This window comes from Sturnira hondurensis, unplaced genomic scaffold (assembly GCF_014824575.4).
Source record: "Sturnira hondurensis isolate 20B ecotype Veracruz unplaced genomic scaffold, ASM1482457v3 Scaffold0007865, whole genome shotgun sequence".
In the NCBI taxonomy this organism is placed as follows: Eukaryota; Metazoa; Chordata; class Mammalia; order Chiroptera; family Phyllostomidae; genus Sturnira; species Sturnira hondurensis.
In genome coordinates, this window is record NW_028080496.1 from 4,034,299 (window position 1) to 4,055,633 (window position 21,335).

The window sequence follows — 21,335 nt, forward strand, 5'->3', positions numbered from 1 at the left end:
TTTAAAACGGAACTTGCTTAAGACCGTGGGGCACCACATGCTCCCCACTTTCAAAGTCAAACAAGCACCCCTGGAGACCCAGGCCCTCCCACAGCATTTCTCTCTGCTCCCTGCCACTGACTGGCATGAGAGAGGCTCCAGTCCAAACGCCCCCATTCCCTGGGGATCCTGGGGCACCCCGCGAGCTGGGCGCTACCTTTAAGTGTTTCAGGAGCTCCCTGCCCAGTTCGCAGTCCAACTGGATGGCAAACACGACGTGCAGGATGACGGTGCCTTCCACGTGACGGAGCTCGCCCGACGGCACGGTGACGAGGTCCAGGAGCCTGAATGATCCAACAAACGTGGGAGTGAGACGGCAGTGCAGACACTCACGTGGGCGAGCAGACCGGCGCAGGCTGAGTGCAGGGCCCCTGCACCGCAAGGCAGCAGGGAGCACAGGTGCCGCCACCTCATTCTCTGCCCCCTTCCTACAAGCGAAACTTCTGGAAAGAAGTGTCTGTGGTCATTGCTGCCACTTCTTTACCTCGTCCCAGGTAAATCCAGCTCAGTAAGGCTTCTGTCCCCTCCCAACATGTGCACTCGATGCCACTGACTGTTACCGCAAGGGTTACAGCCTCTGGGTGACCAAAAGCAATAGGCAGCCCTGTTTTAACACCCCGGCAGCTGTCACCCAGCTGACCACTCCTTTTCTGACACACTTTCTTCTCTTGGTTCCTGGGGCACTGTCGCTGGTCTCTTCTCAATTTCTTTTTTTTTTTCTTGTTCATCCTCCTTTTAAACAGCAGGATGCCCCTGAGCTCGGTCTTGGGTCTCTCCGTCCTATCTTTACACCTCCCTAGGTGACCCATCTGGCCCTTCCGATCCGAGTCCTGTCCTGACCGCCCCTGTCCTGACCACTCTGACCACCGGCTCAACACCTCCCTACGGAATGCCGACACACACCTCACACTGAACACAGTCAAAACTGAGCTCATGCCCCCGACCCTACTTCCCTGCCAGCCTTTCCTAACTGTACAAGACCACCTCCTAGTCAACTGCTCAGCCCAGCAACCAAAGTCACTCTACAGCGGCAGAAGCAGGCTGCACCAGGATCAGCGGTGCTAACTCTGTGGGGATTAAAAACCCAGCCCCACCGCACTACGGCTGTATGATCTTGGGAAATTCCTTAGCTTCTCGTTGCCCTGGTTTCTGCACCCCAAAACTAAGGACAAAATAAAGCTGTTGTGAGGTTCGCAGAGCGCGAGCAGCACTGGCACAGATAAAGCACCCGCGTGCCGTGCTGCCTCCTGCTCTGCACGAACTGCTCCACTAACTTAGAACGTTCCTTCTCCCGACCTGCACTCGGGATCCAGCCCAAACAGCGCCCTCGAGGGCTCCCCGGCCACCCGACTCACATCATCCGCTGGAATTATCTGCAGAGCACTCCCCACTTCAATATGTTTCTTGTTACTTATTTCTGTTCTCTTCTCACTAAAACTTAAGCTCCAGGAAAGCAAGGGCCTTGTCTGGCTGACTGGTTCCCCACTGCAGGCCCACACTGTTCCTGGCACAGAGCCGACAATAACAAACAGTTTCGAACCGAACAACTTCCAGGACAAGCACTGCCATTTTCCTGGGAAGGTGTGGATGAAAGTTGGGGAGGACACACTACTCCTCTCACTTCATGACTGAGCACCTAGGAGAGGACTTGTGAGTTCTGTGCTGGGAGGGCGAGGCAGGGGCCGAAAGGCCGGGTAATAGCGAGGTGAGTAAAATACGTAATGAAATGAGGTGCAGAAATGATTTTGTTTCTGTATTACTCACTCATCCCCACTCTGCTCCTCTTTATGCTGCTTATCCAGCTCACTGAAGAAAGCGATGATTCCTTCCAAAACCCTCTTTCTGCTTCCCTGAAAAAATACAAAACAAGTAAGGTCTCTACAGAAAGGGCAACATCAGCAAGTTGAACTTTTCAGCTTAAAAGCTTCTCAAGTATGAATTTAAGTAAACAAATTACAACCTAGAGTCACCATAAGAATTTACGGGACACTTTCACATTACCATTTGGTTTAAGCCCCAGCTGGTGTTTAAGCCACTCAGTGGACCGAGTGCTGGCCTATAAACCAAAGGGTCGCGGGTTCGATTCCTAGTCAGGGCACATGCCCGAGGTGCAGGCCAGGTCCCCAGTAGGGGGTGCTCTAGAGGGAACCACATTGATGTTTCTCTACCTGTTTCTCTCTCCCTTCCCCTCCATAAACATAAATAAAATCTTAAAAAACAAACCTTTGGTTTAAAATACCTCTTTGTGCCAAACTTTAAGGGCCTTATAGCCCACCCTTTATGAGATCTTTACTCTTTTTATTGCAGAACACATGGTAGTCAGTGCAAGGTAAAATGTAGCCTTGTCTGGAAGCACAAACTTTTGACTAGATCAAATCATCCAACGTGCAATGAAAGCAACCACACCCTAGTACGTGAATCAAGAGTACAAATAAGCTTAATCGCCCTGATTGGTCATTCCACCCAAGTTTAAAAAAAACAAACAAAGATATTTTATTTATTATACCTTTGAAGAGAGAATCAAAAGCTGATAGACTAAAGGCGGTATTTCTTGGAGATTCAACTTGGGGAACATCTTCAACACTTTCTGCGTCACGACTTCCGCCTCCTCTGCAGTCAGAGGCACGTCCCTGGGGAGCAAAGATTCGGAAGGCTGGAGCCAAATTATGCCAGTGCCCAACTTGGGAGACGTTAGCATATTGCAACGGCCTCTTTTAAATTTGCTTGAATACAGAACCTTAAAGAAAACCAATAACCCTACCCAAACCAAGATGTCTTGGGAAAAAAAATCACAAAACTGTACTTTAAATGAACAACTGAAGTAAAAAAGAGGGGGTGGGGGGAAAGGCTGTAACAGAAAACAGGAGCTGGTGCCCTTCCTGGGCACAGAATGGGCTGCACGCTCCACCTTGGGCGTCTGGCTGGGAAGTTCTCGGAGCAGGACAGGGGAGAAAGGGAACCAGGACACGCTTACCTGAACATGGCAGTGAGCTGAATCGCATATTGCTGGTCCCATCTGGTTAAAGATAATGTCCAAGAATATGTAAGTTTACCTCATTTTCACTCATTTACATATTGCTTTATAAAATGAGTTATGATGAAAAAAATTAGGGCCATTTCAAGTTTAATTTGGCACTACTGGGAAACAAGATCACAGAAATAACATTTAAAACAAGAAAATGATTGTTTTTAACCTAGCAGTCTGGCAAAAATCCAAGACTGATGATGTTCAATGCTGGTGAGGTTTTGGGAGCCATGCTGGGGGGTATACGCTGACATGGCCCTTCTGGGAAGACGAGCAGGCCATACCTACCAACATTAAAGATGTGCATAACCACAGCCCCGCCCTGCCAGCTACTAGGAACACATCCCGTGTACATGCCTATAGGAAGTCACCCAGACAGATATATGTTCCATGAAACACTTCAGAATAGCAAAAGCCAAATGTTATTGTAGGGGAAGAAAAAGTAACGGAACAATGGGATATCAGCCAAGTAATAGACTACTTCGGAACTATTTCACAGACTCACTGACATGAACAGCAGTGCTAAATGAAAAACGGAAGGTATATTACAGTACGTGCTGAAGAAGCTCCTTTGTGTAATTAAAAACCAATGAATCAATGGATAAACATACTCGCGCTATGTGCCTAAAGCTACTTATAAAAAGATATTACGTAAGGAACCGTAACAGTGGTCATCCCTGGTTCACGTAAGCTTGGGTATTGCCTCCTGGTTCTTTGAAATGCACACTCACGTGTTACCACAGGATTACATAATGCAGTATTCTTCTTTTTCACTGACTGTGGAGTAAGATTCTTCATTTTTGAGGTATGTCTTTCTTTACACATTGCATTTTTAATGGATATAAATTTCATGTCTCTATTATTGTATGCTAAAATTGGTCACAAATTCCTGTGCTCAGTATGTTCCCATATGAGAATTTTCTTTCATGTTGGACTCTTTTCTTACGGTAATTCCCACGTTTTTGGTTTAAAGACACAAACATCACTTATATATTCGACTCCCTCAAAAAATACAACAGCTGCAGCTGCAGGGTGATTTCCCAGCCTTGAGGACCTTGGGACTCAAATACGATAGAGACTAAAATGCTATGTCAAGACAGTCAGATAAGCCGAAATTACATGTATTATCTTAGAACAAAGAAAAGAGTAGATGATCTCTCAAAAATCCACCACAGACTAAGTGGTTTTATACAAATGGCACATTATAAACGGACTTAAGAGGCCCTGGCTGGCATAGCTCAGTGGATTGAGCGCGGGCCTGCAAAGCAGACGATCACGGTTCAATTCCCAGTCAGGGCACATGCCTGGGTTGCAAACCGGTTCCTTGCAGGCCAACTACCAGCAGGGGATGCACAAAAGGCAACCATACATTGATGTTTCTCTCCCTATCTCCTTCCCCTCTAAAAATAAATAAATAAATAAATATTAAAAAAAAAATAAACGGACTTAAAAACTTCAGTGACGTGAAGTTCTAAAACAAGTGAGAATTCTTTCTTTTGACACGTGTAGTCTGAGAAAGTTCTACACATGAACCAGAAAGACTCACCTGCCAGAACAGAGGGTGTTAATCAGCTGTGTCTTACATTCTTCCCCACTCAGTTCATCTAGAAATGCAAAAGACACTGAGAAATAAATTTAATTATGAGAATAGACAGGACACCACCAAATTGGGAAGAAAGTTACCTTTTCCATAAGCCAGATTTTCCTTTTTGGTAGCAAGGGCAGCGAGAATGATGGGTAGTAACTCCAGAGATTTCCCATTCACTAGGCTGCCCTTTCTGATTACACCAACAAACTCATTGGCCAATGCAACAAGTGATGATCCTGGAAAAGCATGGGCCTACAATTTCATGGGGACAAAGAAAATATTAAGCAGAAGTCTAAACGTTTGCTTTTTGCAAGAAAGAGTTTTTTGCTGAGTTGCTAGAACTCACAATGAAAGCAGAACTGATCCCCTAAGGGATTCTGCTCTGGGACAAAGTCGTAATTATAAAGGATTGCAGAGGCCAGAAACCTCCCCCAGTTCCCCGATATGTTTGAATCCACAGCAGTCTTCAACGAGACACACGTCCGTGATGCCAGAAAGGCAATGGAGACATCTAAGTGGTTAACAGCCTTCTAATGATAAACAGGATCTGTGCTGGGTTCGGCCCATTGGGTTTCAGATAACAACCCCCCCAAATCTACCCCAAAACCAATTCTGTTCCCCACCTCACCTCCAGCATTAGCAGCCCTATGATCTCACACGCCACTTCTTTCTGCAAATCCCCGGATTCCACCAACTGGATGCAACAAACGTATATCTTCAGTCTCCTGTGAGCTCCTGCTTCCTCAGAGCAGGGAGAACCTTATTGTTTTCAAGAGGGACACAGAAAGAAAAAGGAAAAAGTCTTACAAGACTGACGGGTAAATAAACAGGGAAAACACGTGGCTGTGCCGTTTAACACAGAAACAAAATGATGGACATTCTGATGACTATGGTGTTTAGAACAGAACTGCTTAGGAGTTTTGGAAACGCCATTCAGACAGCATATGCCGAAAGTAAACAAATCTACCAGTGAACCCCGGTGACCCCCCCTATTACCTATGAAGAGGGCTCTCAGCAGGGCTCCAATAGCTCTACCCTTCACCGCCTCCTTCCGAAGGAGATTCACCAGCTGCGATCAAAGAAGCAAAACACTGCAAGTCTCCTGCAACAATCTCTTTACCCCAATGACCTCAACTCCCAATATGAAAATGCTTGTCAGGTTCATATCCTTCACAGACTGCAGGGATTAGAAACAATTATTTATTTAGATAGACCAGGGTAGATCTTAACATGATGCCGGGCTGTCAAGACTGAAATGTACTCAGACGACAAACATTTAGAGAATACTTAACCAGCACTAGGTATTGAGCAATGCTCTCGGGGCTATTCACTCAACAAGTATCTGGAACATGTTCTTTTTCCTTGGCTCCAGGCACACAGGGATGAACAAGATGAACCTGATTGTATGACTCAGAGAATTTACAGTAGAGCCGGAAGGAAAACAGCAACAGAAAAAATTTCAGAAAAAAAATATCTGTAGAGGAAACAAATGAAGGCTCAGACAAACTAACTGAGGAAAGGGAGAGAGAATTTGGGCTAGACTGGGTAAACCTTAAGGAGGGATTCTTCTCCATGCAGGGATCTGAATGAGCTGAGATCAATTATTATTGTCCATTTTATAATCACATACTTCCAGTGAAGACAGGTCGGTGTTTTCTTACTAATAATTCCAAATATTTTACTGCTCATAAATGTATCTTCTTGAGGAAAAAAATGGAAGAAAGGAACACCAATAAGCAAATCCAATGTCTCAGTGACTATAGTCTGGATACTATCTTCAAACAGGATTGTTCTAAGAACCATAAAAGTACACTGATGTGCTCATACGCATACAGCTGCAGAAATATTATTTAAAGGTTATACAGTTGTATAAATGTACACAAATGTCCTTAAGTGATGCACTTTTCATTCTCACTTCTTTACATCTGTGAACTGTTAACATTTAAATCCTTGTCTCCTGAGCAGAGTGGTGAGGAGAGGAAGTGGAGGAATAACTGTTCTATGACCTTTGAATGTGTTGTCCTGCTTGACAGGACAAGCCCGTCAAGCCTGTCAAGCCTGTCAAGCTTTTAGCACAACAGGCTTTCCCGTACTCACATCATCTTCCGCCAGGGTTTGAAGAAATTCCCGAAGCTGGTCTGTTGCTTTTTCTGCTGCGAGAGACAGAATTTCCTGGTCCATTGTCGCACATACCAGGGCACTGAAAGGCAAAAAGTCAAGAGCTGATGAAACTTCCGGAAATAAACAAGATTTTTTTCCCCCTCCATGCCTGTTAACTGAGTATTTCACAGGCATAATGGACAACATACACAGTGGACACTCACAGGCTAAGGACTACTATACAGTATGAATAGGTGATTTTTATCCAAACAAAATTGTCTCAAGAATTCCCTAGAACATCCTTATTAATTTATTCTAGCCCTGGCTGGCATAGCTCAGTGGATTGAGCGCGGGCCTGTGAACCACACGATCGTGGTTCGATTCCCAGTCAGGGTACATGCCTGGGTTGCAGGCCAGTTCCCAGCAGGGGACTCACGAGAGGCAACCATACATTGATACTTCTCTCCTTCTCTCCCTCCCTTGCCCTCTAAAGATAAATAAATAAAATCTTTAAAAAAAAATTATTCTAGTCCACTGGATTCATAATTTTTTACCCAGAACACTGCCTAGAACAAAGCTATCACTTAACAGTATGTCAAGTATATAATTATTATAATATATAGATACGGATAGGTATGGTAAGCATGAAGTAATATTTGATAAATGAATAAACAAACAGCACTGTAAATGCAAAGGCTAATACAATGGAATAAAAAGGAATAAATGTGTTCAAATCTTCCCCGCAGAGGAAAGCTGGTACTAGAGGCTAAATTTACATACTCAAGTTGAACGCTGGTGTCAACAAAGGCATTCACAGAAGGATATGAAAAACTCATTTGGGGGAAAAAAGACTGCCAGAGAGAGTTCAAGGAGGGGAGTATGGAGGAAGAAGGCTATAAAATAGGTTGAGAATAAACTGGGAAAGATTTTAAAATACCGGGTTAAAGAATTTGGATTTTTATTCCGCAAATAAGAGACTTTTTGGCTCCAACAAAAACTTTTGGAGCCAAAGTGAAAGGAGCAGAGACTAGGAGGTCATGGGACTATTCTGGTGGTAGCGACAGCGGCCTGAATTAGGGTTAAGGGAAATGTCTCGGGGTAAACGCCGAACTTCAAATGGGGGTGGGGTGGGGGAGAACTGAACGCGAGGGCCTAAAGGTCACACGCCCCGAGGGGAGGGAGCGGCGAAAGCCCGGGAACGCGGCGCACGGCGACCTTCCAGGCCACAGAAAGCCCCGGACACCACCGCTGACCGGGCCCCTCCGCCCTCACAGACCCGCGTCCCCTTCCCCTGGGTTGAACCACACCGCCCCAGCCGCGCGTGGAACCAGGCTGCTGCGTTACCTTGACCTCACCGCTACCGCCTTCTAAATCTCCCGCGCAATCCACGCCCCCCCACTTCCGTCGCTCCGAACAACGGGCCCCGCCCCCCCGGCTCGCTTCCGCCGCCGGGAGCTCGTGGTGGGCTGTACCATTAAGGCAGAGGGGGTGGGAGAGCCGTCGGCAGACCTCGGACGTCCCCACTCACAGTCGGGGGTGGAGTGGAGGCGCGGCCTGAGAACTCTCACGCTGGACCGCAAAGCGAGCATGCGCAGTGCGGCATAGCTCCGCAAGTTAAGCTCCTTCACACAGGAAGGGCCTGGAGGGCAGAGACCGGTATTGTGCTCCTCGCGCCATCCAATGTGCTAGTAACCCCTTCGCCATAAGCTGCGCGGGGCCGGGGCTTTTTGTAGTTCCCCGTGAGAAACCCCAGTATTCAGTGTATAGCGTGGGAAAGCAGTACATGCTCAGTATGTGTTAAATGAAGGACAGTAGGAGAGTCTGTCGTCTATTCCTGTCTTCATGAGGATGATTCCAGGTTTTTCTATCTTCTCCATAACTCTTGACAGATGACCTCAATTTTCCCACCGAATCTGTAAGGTTACCATCATCAGCACCAATTCTTTCCTTCCACTCCCCCGAGCAATGGGATGAGGTTCGGGTGTCCAAGCCCAGGAGCACTAGGTCCCCTTCTTCCATCTTCTCCGCGAGAACCTTACAGACATTGAACTTGCAAATACTCTTTGAAGAAGCATGCTGATCGATTTGCTTGTTCTGTGCCTCATTGCTAGAATCTATGGCAGCCGCCAGCCCCCACCTGTCCCGGGGCAGACCCACCTCCCTTGAGGAACCAGCGTGCCTCCCGGAGGAACTGGAGCTTTGTAGAGATAGGTGGCAGCCAGCTAGACCATACAGGACAGGACGCGCTCCTTACCACTATGTAAGGTTAAGGAAGGTGCACGATGTCCATGGGCCCGGGTTTTCCCATATCTCAAAGGAGGGGTTGAGGCCTGGACCTTCCCTAGGGTCATCCCTCAGAGGCAGGGGCCAGACTCCTGCCTCCTGGAGCTGCTCCCAGGAAAGTGCGGTGGCATCACCTTCCCCAGGAGCCAGGGACAACGGAGACTTCCCTGGGCAGTGCCACCTGTGTGGCTCTCACTCCCGGACCAGGGGGCAGCCGTGTGTGCTGAATAGTGGGAGGGCTTTAGAGTGACCAGCTCTCCACTCCTTACCAGCCGTGTGGCTTTAAGCTCAGTCCCCCATTCTGTAAATGGCGGGGGGGGGGATTATCCTGTCTCACATCTGAAAGACTGATAAAGCCCTTGACACAGTATAGAATGCAGGCATGGCAAAATCGGGCGTCCTCCTTTCCTGACTCTAGCCTGGCAGAGCGCTCCTGGGAGCCCACGGTGGCCTGCCAACGGGGCCAGCACAGGTGTCCGGGCCAATGAGGGCAGCGTCTCTGACACAGTAGCACTATTGTTCCAGTCAGAGGAGCCAGACATGAATGTGACTCTAGGGGTGGGGGGGCATGGGCAAGCAGGGCAGAGGCAGGAGAAGGGCTGTGAGCCGAAGACAATGCTAAAGAAAGCGCTGCTCCCCACTGAGGGCCTCGTGGCCTGCAAACAGCCTGAAAAGCTCCGTGCAGCCCACTCTGGTCAGGGCAGTGGCATGAGCTCAAAAGTGTTCTCGGGCCCTGGCTGGCGTAGCTCAGCGGATTGAGCGTAGGCCTGCGAACCAGACGATCGCGGTTCGATTCCCAGTCAGGGCACATGCCTGGGTTGCAGGCTGGTTCCTTGCAGGCCAACTCCCAGCAGGGGACGCACGAAAGGCAACCATACATTGATGTTTCTCTCCCTCTCTCCTTCCCCTCTAAAGATAAATAAATAAATAAAATCTTTAAAAAAAAAGTGTTCTCGGTGCACAGGAANGGGCTGTGAGCTGAAGACAATGCTAAAGAAAGTGCTGCTCCCCACTGAGGGCCTCGTGGCCTGCAAACAGCCTGAAAAGCTCCGTGCAGCCCACTCTGGTCAGGGCAGTGGCATGAGCTCAAAAGTGTTCTCGGTGCACAGGAATATTCTTCTTGGTGATGGAGTCCCTCATTTCCTTCCCGTGGGGCAGCCTGAGGTCTCCAACTGCCCCCACCCCCACCCCCATTATCTCCCTGCAAAGTACCTGGGGGGGTGATGCAATATTCCACCTGTTTGTTTGCGAAAGCTGTTATCACAAAGCACCACAGACTCAGGGGCTTAAATAATAGGCACTCACTTCTCACAGTTCTGGAGACTAGAAGTCCAAGATCGAGGTGTCAGCAGGGGCTGCTTTCTCCTGAGGCCTTCCTCTTTCCTTGGCTTGCAGGTGGCCGTCTCCTTTCTGTGTCTTCATGCTGTCTTCCCTCTGTGTATCTGAGATCTCTGCTTCTTATAAAGATACCAGTCATATTGGATTAGAGTCACCCCAATGACCTAAATTAAGGTAACGTGCCTTCATTGCCTTTAAAGACCCTATCTCTGAATATGGTTCACATTCGGGGGTACTAGGGGGTGGAACTTTAATACATGAGTTGGGGGGGGCACAATTAGGCCAGTAGCATCATTTTACAGCTGTGGCGACTGAGGCCTGGGAGCGTCCACAGCTGTAGCATGCAGGGCTGGGCCTGGAATCAGGCCAGGAGACCCTCCCCTTCTGGCCTCCTTTTTCTGCGGTCCCCACGCCCAACCGGGCCACTATGGGCCTGTCCAGAAGAGGAATAGGATGCTGGACAGGGGCCATTCTCAGTCCGTTTCCCCATGAGTTCTCAGAGCTGAGGGGAAGGGAGGGGTCAGGCACAGGCGGGAGGGCTGAGGGCAGCGCTTGTGAACCTCTGTGTGCACAGGAGCCACCGGAGGGCCTGCTGGACTGCAGGTGCCGACTCAGCCTGTCTGGGAGGGGCCTCAGGCTCCGGCCTCCGACAGTCTCCCAGACTGGTTCTGGGGGCCGTGGTCTAGGGCCGCACTTCGAGGAACAGTGAGGTCGAGAGCAGCCCTGTCTGTTAAGAATATACCGGGAACTATTAGAATTAAACTGAAAGTGGAAAAATTTACCTTTTCTAATAGCCCTCCCTGTTCTCCCAAAAGTCAAAAGAAACAAGTGAGATGAATGCTAACATATTTTTAACCCAATACACTCAGCATGTTATCATTTCAGCACACTAGGCCATATAAAGCTCATTAATGAAACATTTTACACTCTTTTCTTTGTGCTAAGTCTTCAAAATCTAGTAGGTAGTTTATAATTACTCGTACAGCATGTCTCACTTTGGACTCTCATCAGAAACACTCAATCACAAAATTTCCAGTTGAGAAAGTAGAATCGCACACCCAAGTTGTTCCAAACACACTCTCCCGGTGCCTCCTGCCTGTCTTATCCTGGGGGGTGATGCCCCAGAGCCCGCTGTAATGAGGAAAAGGGCAGGGAGGAGGGGATGGGGCTGGCCCAGACCCCACCCCCCAAAGCCTGGCTTCCACTTGGCTAAGCAGGAACCCTGAGCGGAGCGGAGCACACAAAGGAAGGCTTTGAGGCGGCTCCAGCCAGGCCCAGGCCGATCCCCTCTCCCCTTCTGTGCTTTGCTTGCCCCAAATGGGGCCTCCTGTGAGCCTGATTCAACCGGAAACCTGGGCCCTGAGAAGGTCCTTGTGACACACTAATCCCAGCCGGCTGACTGGACCACGCCCCCAGTGGAGGCCAACTCCAGGGCTCCCGGAGACACGGGCACCAGGCGGCCCCAAGGAGGAGCTGCCCGCCTGGCAGGTAAGTCCGTTCTGGGGAAGCCCAGGACTGGGGTGAAGAGTCTGGGGTAGCAGGGGCCCACATCCCAGACACCCATATAACTAAAACCAATGGGCTACTTTCCAGGATGAGCCAGACCAATCGGATGGCAGATTTAGCAAATAACTATGAGCTAAACGTGAATGTGAATGTAACTATGAAATTTCAGACAAACAACAAATACTTTTGAAGTTATTAGTCTGCCTCAGGCAACATTTGGGCCCTACTTATATTTACAAAATATTTGTTGTTCATCCGAACTTCACCTGTCATTGTGCATTCTGTGTATTACCTGACTACCCCAGACGGCAGGGATCACCCCGCGCCGGAGTGAGGGGTGAGTAAGTTTTCACTGTACACAGCTCATAAACCAGGGCTTTAAAAAATCAGCGTTAATAAACTGGACCTACTTTAAAAAGTGTTGTTACTGCCCTGAGTGTAACTCTCTGTTTCTAGGACCTAGGCTCTTGTCCAGCTGATCTGCTGCCCGCTGGGGCTGTCGGGCTGCTCTCCGTGCTGCGTGAGCTCCTGAGGTACTTCTCTCCGCCTCTCCACGCCTGTGTTAGAAAACCCACGTGGGAGCACGGCTGTACTTTGTCTGTCTCCGTGCTGCATGTCTGGGGGTCTACTGGCCAACAAAGTGGATTAACTTTGGTTCCTGTGGGTGGGTTAGGGCTTTCAAAACGTCCCTGCCGTGGCTCGGGCTGTGGAGGGAGAGAGGCAGAAGAGGGGAGACCCTCAGATATTCCCCGGGGTCCCCCCAACCCCACTGTCAAATTCGGATAGTGATCAGTACGATGTCAGGAAAGGGGAGGGAAGCTATGTGTCAGAGCAAAACACCGTGCCAGGCACCTCACAGAAATCCTGTGGTCGGCCTTCATCACAGCTCCATTCAGTAGGTACGATTATTATCCCTGAACTGCAGATGAGGAAACTGGGGCTTGGAAAGGTTAAACAGCTTGCCTAAGGTCACACAGGAGGTGAATGACAAAGCCTGATTCAGACCCAGGCGTCTCTGACCCTGAAGGGTTTTCTGTGACGCCAGCTCACCCAGGGAGCTTGCCTGGGGATGTTTTGGCCCCAGGGGTCCTAGCAGTTCTGGTGTCAGACAGACAATGGGTCAAGTCCAACCTCTGCCACTTCTCCACGGTGCCAGGGTGGTCCCTGAGGGCCCTAGGGATATTCAGGAGGGAGAGGGGAAAGTCCCAAATGACTCCGTGGGTGAACAGGGCAGAGATGCACCCTGGGGGCCACAGTACTTCTGTGTCCATTATTCATCTCCAAAACCCTTCCTTCCGTCTCCCTTTCAGAGACAACCCAGACGTGGGTGACATCACACAGCTTGAAAGTGGAAGAGACGACTTGAAACCCAGGTCTGACTGTTGCCCCAACACACTGCCTGTGGGGGCTGAGGGGAAGTCACCACTTGGGCTCCCCATCCCTGGCTATTCCTGGCTGTGTGACCTTGGACAAACACTATTCTCCTGGGCCTCTTCCCTCCTGTGTGAGATGGGAATTGTAATGCCAGCCCAGGCTCTGAGACAGTGGAATTGAAAATACTCGTGTATCGCTAAGCACAGAGCACACACGCAGTGTTATAGTTATGTAACTAGCCATCACCCCTCCTGAGAGGAAAGTGCTGGGCCAGGGGCCCCCACGAGGCTGGGGAGTTTCTAAGCCCCTCACCCCACCCCCCACTTTGGGCTGGAGCAGGAGGCCACAGGTGGAAGAGGGAGCGCCTTGTCCTGTATCTTAAGAACTGAGGTTCCTGACTCATTTTTGTGTGGATTCCTCCTAAGAGGAGTGTTTCTCGAAGTGTAACCCGAGAATCCTCTGTCTTCTACAGAGCCACCTGGGCTGTGGCTTCAAAGCACCGCCTCCTCGTCAGAATCGTGGGGTGCAGGGCCCAGGCCTCTGCGTTTCCAGCAGACACCCCAGGTGCCAGTGGTGTCCGCGAGAGTCTGAGATCCATCGTCCCGAGACAGCATCAGGAGCCCCCCTGTGCTGCTGCAGCCCTGACTTCCTCTCCCAGGGAAGAGGCCTCCTGGAAAGGCCAGGGCTGAGGAGGGGGGGCCTGCTTTCTCCGAGGACAAGGACTCCCTCTTCCAGAGCAGCATGTCAGAGGGAGTGAGTACCCTTGTGTCCTGGAGCTGTGCTCCTTCCCCCTTCCCTGTCTCTCTCCCTGGTCTTCCCACTGGTTACTGGAACTCACCCCTGCAACCTCTCTGTGGTCCTGGACCCCACACAAAGGGAGGAGGCTTAAATGCCACCTTGAGCAAAAGCACTAGGGTCTGAGCAGCCACACGCGTGGCTTGCTCAGGCCGGTGGGAACTGGTTACTGCCCCCTCCCCCTCTGCCAGGCTGGCACCTTCCGCGTGGTCCCTGAAGAGGAGCAGGAGCTCCGTGGCCGGCTGGAGCGGCTCACCACCAAGGACCATGGGCCTGTCTTTGGCCCGTGCAGCAAGCTGCCCCCCCACACCTTGCAGAAGGTGAGGTGGCCCGGGATGCAGGGGGAGGCAGGCCCCAGCTCTCCAGGTCAGCCCGAACTTAAAGGACTGGCCCTTTCTACGGGCTGTTCTGGAGGTCACGGCCATGGCAGCACCTGGCTAACCAGACAGCAATGCCACCCAATTCAAGACTATAGCACCAACGGGGTTTTGGGGCCCCTAACCGGGATTGTCCTAGACTCTGAGAGTAGACATGCTGGCCAGCACGTGGCCCTGGGGAACAGAGTCCAAATACTGCCCTCACTGGATAGGCAAGAGGCTCAAGTTCAAGAATTGGACCTACTTCCAACTTGCTGTGTGACCTTGAGCAAACTGCTTGCCCCCTCTGGGCCTTGTCTTCCGAATCTGTAAACAAAAGGTTGTTGGGCCAGCTCAGAAACGATCTGACTACGCTCTGTTGAGATTGGCAGAGCTGTCTGGGGCTGAGCTGAGCTGGGCTCATGGCTTCCATTTCTGCTTCCCTGGGCAGCCCACGGGACGGATGCTCTGAGCTTCCCCAAGACCTGAGCCCCCTCCTTTGGCTTCCCTTCTCATGCCGCCCAAGCGAAGAGCTGCTTGGGACATGCCGAGTTCTTCAGCCCCAGCCTAGGGGAGGCGTGTGAAGCTCTGGGGGCAGCGCAGGCGGTTATAGGGCAGGTCTCTTCGTTTTTTAAAAGATCAGAATTAAGTGTGGGAGGCAGCAGAGCAAAGTAATTGAAAGCCCAGCCTGAGTAGGACTCTTCATTAATTCCCAACTCCACTCCTTTCCATCTGGCTGACCTTGGCAAGAATATCTTCACTCCAGAACCTCGGTCTGCTCGTCCTGAACATGGGCAGCAGAATACCGACCTTAGGGAAATGGGCTGTGGCAAAGAAGGAAAAACAGTGCATTATTAAAGGGTTGGGTGGGGCGTTAACCAAGGGCTCCTGTAAGTGTAGCGGTTATGATGAGAAACATTCGAACCTTTGGCTATCTCCTGCAAGCAAACGCAGTTGGACCTAATTTTCTCCAACACAAAAGCTGCCCTGTGGGCGGAGCAGCGATGGTCCAGCTCCGCGGCCCCACCCCTCCCGACACTTACCTGTGACTTCCTGCTTCCACCTAACTGTTCAGGCCAAGGACGAGCTGAACGAGAGGGAGGAGTCTAGGGAGGAGGCGGTGCGAAAGCTGCAGGAGCTGGTGCAGCTGCAGGCGGCCTCGGGGCAGGAGCTGGCCTGCGCTGTGGCGGAGAAGGTGCGAGGCTGGGACAGCGCCTTTTTCCTGCGCTTCATCCGCGCGCGGAAGTTTGACGTGGGGCGCGCCTACGAGCTGCTCAGAGGTGAGGCCCGCGCTGGGGAAAGAGCCCTGGGAAGGTTGTGGGGTTATGAGGACGGTGTTGGCCCTCACGCAGACGGCCACCGACTAAACCGACTGCTCCACTTCCCTCCCATTCCCTGCCCTGTGCAGGGCTCTGAGCCTTTCGTGAGACTGGCCTGGGGGATGCCGCTCAGCTAGGGCAGTGAATGACTGAGGGGTTTGGACCGCATTCCCAGAGATTGCCCCCCCTCTCTCTGAGCCTTAGGGTTCCATGAGTAGAACTGAGTCACCCAAGTTGGGTGCCCAAGGAGGGGAGGAGTCCCCTACCCCCCAACTGTCACCCCCTCCACCCCAAGGCTGGGCTTTGGCTCTGGAGCCCTGCAGGGAAGGGGGCTCCTGGTGCCTGGCTCCCTGCAGGTACCTGAGCCTGATGCAGAGAGCGGAGCTGAAGATGGAGCCGGTCCCCCGGCAGGAACCTGAGGACTGGCCCTGCTGAATGCAGGGAGACACGTTTCCACGGGAAACCAGTCCTTGGTGTTGGCGGAGGGCCGGGGTCTGAGCAGGCCCTCTGCAGGCCAACAAGAGGCCTTTTCTTGCTCCTTCCTTCCTTCCTTCCTTCCTTCCCCAAGTGTCCATTCACTTCCCTGCGTGCCATCTGCTGTTCCCGGCCAAAGGCCGCTGCAGAGGACAAAGCAGGCAAGAACGGCCTGCCCTCATGGGCCGTGTATTCTAAGGACGGAGGGAGTAAAGCAGGTAAAATAGAAGTATATAGAGTGTTAGACAGTAAGAGAGGATAATGAGAAAAATAAAGGAGGCGGAGATAAAGCACTGAGGAGTTGAAGTTTTAGGTAAAGTGGAAGGCCTTGGTACGAAGGGGAGTTTTGAAGAGAAACCCGAAGGAAACTAGATGTTGGGGGCGGAAGGGCAGAGGTAGGGGCAGGACTGAGGCCAGGTGATGGGGGGGACCTGGAGTGGCATTCCCTTGGCAGACGCTCCTGACCACCTGCCCAGGCCTGGCCCCGCCAGGGCGGTGGTGGACACAGCGGCAGAGAGGTGGGGACCTGGCCAGGACTGGCCATGATGGCATGGGCGTGGAGGTGGTACAGATGCTGCTCCCCCCCGGAAGGGCCTCTGGGTCCTGCCTGGGGTTTGGAATTCATTCCAACACTCCCCCCCTCAGCTCTCGCCCCTTGCCCCCTGAGAAACCTGCGCCTCTGCCCCTGGGAGAGAGAAAGGACCAGTGACCGTCGTCCTCAGATTCAGGGTTACACCCCATGCGCTGGCCGCTTACGAGTGATGCTCATGCCTAGAATCTCATCTGATCACCTCAACAGTCATCCTTGGAAGGTGGTGTGTCCTGCTCGATCACACACAGGCGCCGGGCCCCACCCCGGGGTGGGCTGGCTCCCTGAGGGCTCCCCTGTCCCCACCTTGCCAGGCTATGTGCACTTCCGGCAGCAGCACCCTGAGCTCTTCCACAGCCTGTCCCTGGAGGCCGTCCGCTGCACCATTGAGGCCGGCTACCCCGGGGTCCTGGCCAGTCGGGACAAGTACGGCCGCGTGGTCATGCTCTTCAACATCGAGAACTGGGACTATGAAGAAATCACCTTTGACGAGGTCAGCAGTGCGGGGGGGCTGTCCTGGCTCCCTCCCACCCTCTGGGCTGGCCCCTTCCCCTGCCCTGGCCTCTTCTGGGCTCTCACTCCTGGCTCCCTAGGAGGCGACACCTGTGGGAAAGAGTAGCAGGCGGCCACTGCCACCAGGCAGGGCAGAATTCCCAGGGTGTACCGAGGCAGCTGGTAAACCCAGTGGCTCTGCAGGCAGGGCCCACTGGCCAAAACATGGCTGCCCCCTGTATCCCTGACAAATGGGGGGAGGTCACAGCTGTGGGCCAGGGGTTGGGGTCAGCACTGCCAAATGCTGAAAGCTGAGTGACCCAGAGAACAGAGAGAGCTGGGAGAAGTTCTGGAAAGCTCGGGTTCCAACCTGTTTAGCAGAATCATGGCTGGCCCGTCTCCTCTGCGTGTGTATGTAGGCAATGTCCCCCTGCAGGCCCTGGAGAGACCTGCCCTGTGTCCGCACAACATGTTTCTCATAAAAATGGGATCATACCCTACAATAATATGACACGAATGAACATTTTCCTGTACCTTGTAGTCTCATACACAGTTTTTAACTGCTTCACAGTAGTCTACGGCATGAAGGCACCATAATTTCACCAGTCCCTTAATTGGGGACATTATACGGGTACAGGGATAAAACTCTGGCATCTAACCATGCATGTACTGTGCCAGGTAATTTTCTCAGGATACTTTCATGAGGGGAATACGCCCCAGCTCTCAGCCTTTGATGACTTACCTCTGACAAGGGTGGACCAGTTCGCTCTCCCCTAAGGCCCTTGATCTTTGTGGGTGGGGTCTGGCAGCCTGTTCACTCCCTGCCCAAGATCTTGCAGGCCTATTGTTTCATCCTGGAGAAGCTACTGGAGAACGAGGAGACTCAAATTAACGGCTTCTGCATCATTGAGAACTTCAAGGGCTTCACCATGCAGCAGGCTGCTGGGCTGCGGGCTGCGGATCTCAGGAAGATGGTGGACATGCTCCAGGTGGGCCCCCAGAACGCTGCTCAGCAAGTCACTCACAGGCCGAGAGGCTGCGGGGCTGGCCCCTGGTGCTGGCTTGACGGGGCCACCATCAAGGGCCCTGAGGATGTGACCACCTGGTGCTGCAAAGAGCAGTGACAACCACAAACGCTTGGTGATCAGCAGTGTGCCAAGTATGCACACTGATTGATTCATTTACCCCGAGAGAGCATTCTTGCGGCTTCCCTGTTTTATTGTAAAAACCCACAAACTGAGACTCAGAGATTTGCGTGACTTCTCAAGGTCACAAAACTGTAAAGTGGCAGAGAGGCAGGGGCCCGGAATCCCATTCCCTGTCCACATTTGTCATGCCACCTCTCTCTGAAGTGAATTTGTCCTGAGAAAGGAGATGGCTGACTCCTGACAGCTCACTCCTGTCAGGTCAGAAGTCCTCTCCCCGAGTTCACCTTAAGTCGGCTTTATGTGGGGAAGGGGAGGGGGTGAGGGCCACGGGATGGGGTGAAGGGCAATGAGGAGCGACAGTGGTGTCCCTGTGGTCCATAGTAGTTTACAGTCTACTCAGCAGGCAAGTGGGTTTGAAAATTTCAATCCCCTTAAAACCAAGCAAGGCTGCCAATTCATTTCTTTGCTCCACCGAAGCACAAGATTTTACGCATCCGCTGGGAGAGAGTTGGACTGTGTGGCCTCCCATTTGAAGCCACAGTGAAGCCAGGGCTCCCCAGTTGGTGGCCTGGGGCTGGAACCTTCAGTGGGTCACAGGGAGGGGGAATGGGGGTCACTGGGGCTGCACGGTGGGATGCTGTCTGTCGCCACAGGATTCTTTCCCAGCCCGGTTCAAAGCCATCCACTTCATCCACCAGCCATGGTACTTCACCACGACCTACAACGTGGTGCGGCCCTTCTTGAAGAGCAAGATGCTCCAGAGGGTGAGTGCACTGCAGCGCAGGGGTGGCACTCAGGGATTGGCTGGTGAGGTTGGCGGCGTTCAGGGATTGGCTGGTGAGGTTGGCGGCGTTCAGGGATTGGCTGGTGAGGTTGGCGGCGTTCAGGGATTGGCTGGTGAGAGAATGAGTGACTAGGGCGTGGGCAGGAAAGGGTTCCTGAGATGGAGGGATGGGGGGGGGATGAAACCCCCACCCCAGGACCCCTCCTCAGACTCTTACCGTAGTCCTGAACTGCGGGATCCCACGGACCTCACAGCGAGGAGGACTGTGCAGAAGGATGTCACCCTGCATCTTTGTCTGCCGCTCGATCCCTCTTCCTCAGGGCCACCCCCGCTCAGCTCTGTCCCCCTTCCTTTCCTGCAGGTCTTTGTCCATGGAGATGACCTCTCTGGCTTCTTCCAGGAGATTGACAAGGACATCCTGCCCACTGACTTTGGGGGCACACTGCCCAAGTATGATGGCAGGGTCCTCGCTGAGCAGCTCTTTGGTCCCCGGGCCCAAGCTGAGAGCACTGCCTTCTGATGACGTCGCCAGCCATCCGACCCGTAGTTAGCATCCCTGGGCCTCACCCCGGCTGTCCTGGACCCAGAAAGCTGGAAAAGGGCTGTGTGGGGTGACTGAGGTTCCCCTGACCCTCCCCTTAAGTTTGAGGGCAATGAGTCCGGAGGAATTCACTTGAACCAGAAGAACAGGGAGCAGTTCTATTCCTACTGACTTTGAGGCTTTGGGATACTGGCTTGTGTGAGGTTGTTTCAAAGACTAAGTTTCTTAGTGATTTCCTTCCTAACGGAGTTTTCCTACTTAAGAGTCTGTGAGGACAGGCAAGGAGGGCATCTAAAAGCATGTGATCTGGCAGGCACTGGCACCTCGGCGGCTCCATCCTGCGGTGGCCCGGTCCCCCCCAGTCTGGCGCAGTCTGATGCGTGTGCAGTGATGATGGCCAGGGCCCTGGACCTCCTTCCAGGGTGGCGGCTGTGTCCCCTCCTGTCTGTGGGGTCTCTCCACCAGACACGCTCTCCTCCAGACATCCTGCCCTGTGGGTGGTTTCACAGACGGTGCCGTCTCAGCACGCTCAGTCCCCGAGTGACACAGTGAAAGTGCTTCTGTATCTTCAGCCGCAGGCACTGGACAGTGATGGATGTCTACTCTCCAGTTCTGCGTCGGGGGACAGATAGTGGGCTGGCCAAAACGTTCGTTTTGTTTTGTTTTGCCGTAAGATGGCTCTAGTAGTGCCTAGTTGTCTTTAGTGTCTTTTGAAACAACTTTGTCAGACTGTATTGTGACAGCTGTCCTGTCAGAGTGTGTTGAAAAAAATTTATCAAAATTGGTGCATTTTTGTGGAGCCATTTAAATATTGAAGATGGAAGAAAATAAGCAACTTTTCTGGCGTATTAGCTTTATTACTTCAAAAAAAGGGAAAGACACAAATGAAACACAAAAAAAGACTTGTGCAGTGTATGGAGAAGGTGCTGGGAGTGATTGAATGTGTCAGAAGTTTTGTGCTGGAGGCTTCTTGCTGGGTGATGCCGTGGTGGTGGGTGGGGCTTGGCTGGCCTGGCAGCTCCCACTGAAGCACCCAGTAGTCATGCCAAGACTTCTTTGCTCTTGCCTGGGGGGTCACCCCACTTTTTGTGGGCACGAAGCACCCCTGGGGCTGCACCCGCCTTCTGGGACAGGGTGTTCAGCCATGTGTTTCCTGGGCTGTGGGCTCAATCCAGTGCCTTCTGCATTCACCCCTTTGGGCACGTCTCTGGCCTACTGAGAGTTACCGTGTTCCAGCATGGCCACACACCTGGACACATGTGAATGTGCACACACATGTACGTTTATTTCTTACATTCTTTTTAAAAATATTTTATTTATTTATCTTTAGAGGGGAAGGGAAGGAGAGAAGAAGAGAAACATCAATGTATGGTTGCTTCTCATGCATCCCCTGCTGGGAACTGGCCTGCAACCGAGGCATGTGCCGTGACTGGGAATCGAACCACGATCCTCTGGTTGGCAGGCCCGCGCTCAATCCACTGAGCTACACCAGCCAGGGCTATTTCTTACATTCTTGCTTTCATCTCTAGGGTCTGCAGTGTATGCTCATCACCCAGGTCACTTCCTTCTTTGTAGCATTCACAG

The 21,335-nt window shown here is 51.9% G+C and overlaps 2 protein-coding genes across 6 annotated transcripts in view; one reads left to right on the forward strand and one right to left on the reverse strand.

Annotated features, from left to right (window-relative positions):
- The window catches only part of FANCI (FA complementation group I), a 35,541-nt gene extending 27,375 nt beyond the window's left edge, over positions 1-8,166 (reverse strand). The window contains exons 1-10 of one of the 2 annotated variants that reach the window (XM_037053641.1): positions 8,108-8,166; positions 6,750-6,852; positions 5,649-5,721; positions 5,281-5,411; positions 4,748-4,904; positions 4,611-4,668; positions 3,014-3,055; positions 2,546-2,669; positions 1,804-1,889; positions 197-323 (exon numbers count right to left, since the gene is read on the reverse strand). In XM_037053641.1, the coding sequence (XP_036909536.1) occupies positions 197-323; positions 1,804-1,889; positions 2,546-2,669; positions 3,014-3,055; positions 4,611-4,668; positions 4,748-4,904; positions 5,281-5,411; positions 5,649-5,721; positions 6,750-6,833 (882 nt within the window). In that variant the 5' untranslated portion in view covers positions 6,834-6,852; positions 8,108-8,166. Of the gene's footprint in view, positions 1-196; positions 324-1,803; positions 1,890-2,545; positions 2,670-3,013; positions 3,056-4,610; positions 4,669-4,747; positions 4,905-5,280; positions 5,412-5,648; positions 5,722-6,749; positions 6,853-8,096 lie in introns of both variants that reach the window. The other variant, XM_037053640.1, reaches the window with a different exon arrangement.
- Positions 8,167-11,624: 3,458 nt separating this feature from the next.
- Positions 11,625-20,509, forward strand: RLBP1 (retinaldehyde binding protein 1). Of its 4 annotated transcripts, XM_037053648.1 has the most exons (11): positions 11,625-11,861; positions 11,967-12,216; positions 12,336-12,412; positions 13,190-13,252; positions 13,726-14,006; positions 14,240-14,368; positions 15,480-15,684; positions 17,101-17,279; positions 18,088-18,267; positions 19,080-19,190; positions 19,572-20,509. In XM_037053648.1, the coding sequence occupies exons 5-11, from the start codon at positions 13,995-13,997 to the stop codon at positions 19,728-19,730; spliced, it is 975 nt and encodes a 324-aa protein (XP_036909543.1). In that variant the 5' UTR covers positions 11,625-11,861; positions 11,967-12,216; positions 12,336-12,412; positions 13,190-13,252; positions 13,726-13,994; the 3' UTR covers positions 19,731-20,509. The 4 variants fall into 4 exon arrangements, with proteins under 4 accessions (XP_036909543.1, XP_036909542.1, XP_036909544.1 ...); XM_037053647.1 differs by lacking the exon at positions 11,967-12,216; XM_037053650.1 differs by lacking the exon at positions 11,967-12,216 and having other exon boundaries at positions 11,628-11,861; positions 18,109-18,267.
- Positions 20,510-21,335: the final 826 nt, after the last annotated feature.

Bases quoted from the DNA above. Each gene is read 5' to 3' on its own strand.
- RLBP1 (XM_037053648.1), top strand. The intron at 17,280-18,087 runs GTCAGCAGTGCG...GGGGTCTGGCAG, and splicing joins AAGAAATCACCTTTGACGAG to CCTGTTCACTCCCTGCCCAA. The intron at 18,268-19,079 runs GTGGGCCCCCAG...CTGTCGCCACAG, and splicing joins AGATGGTGGACATGCTCCAG to GATTCTTTCCCAGCCCGGTT.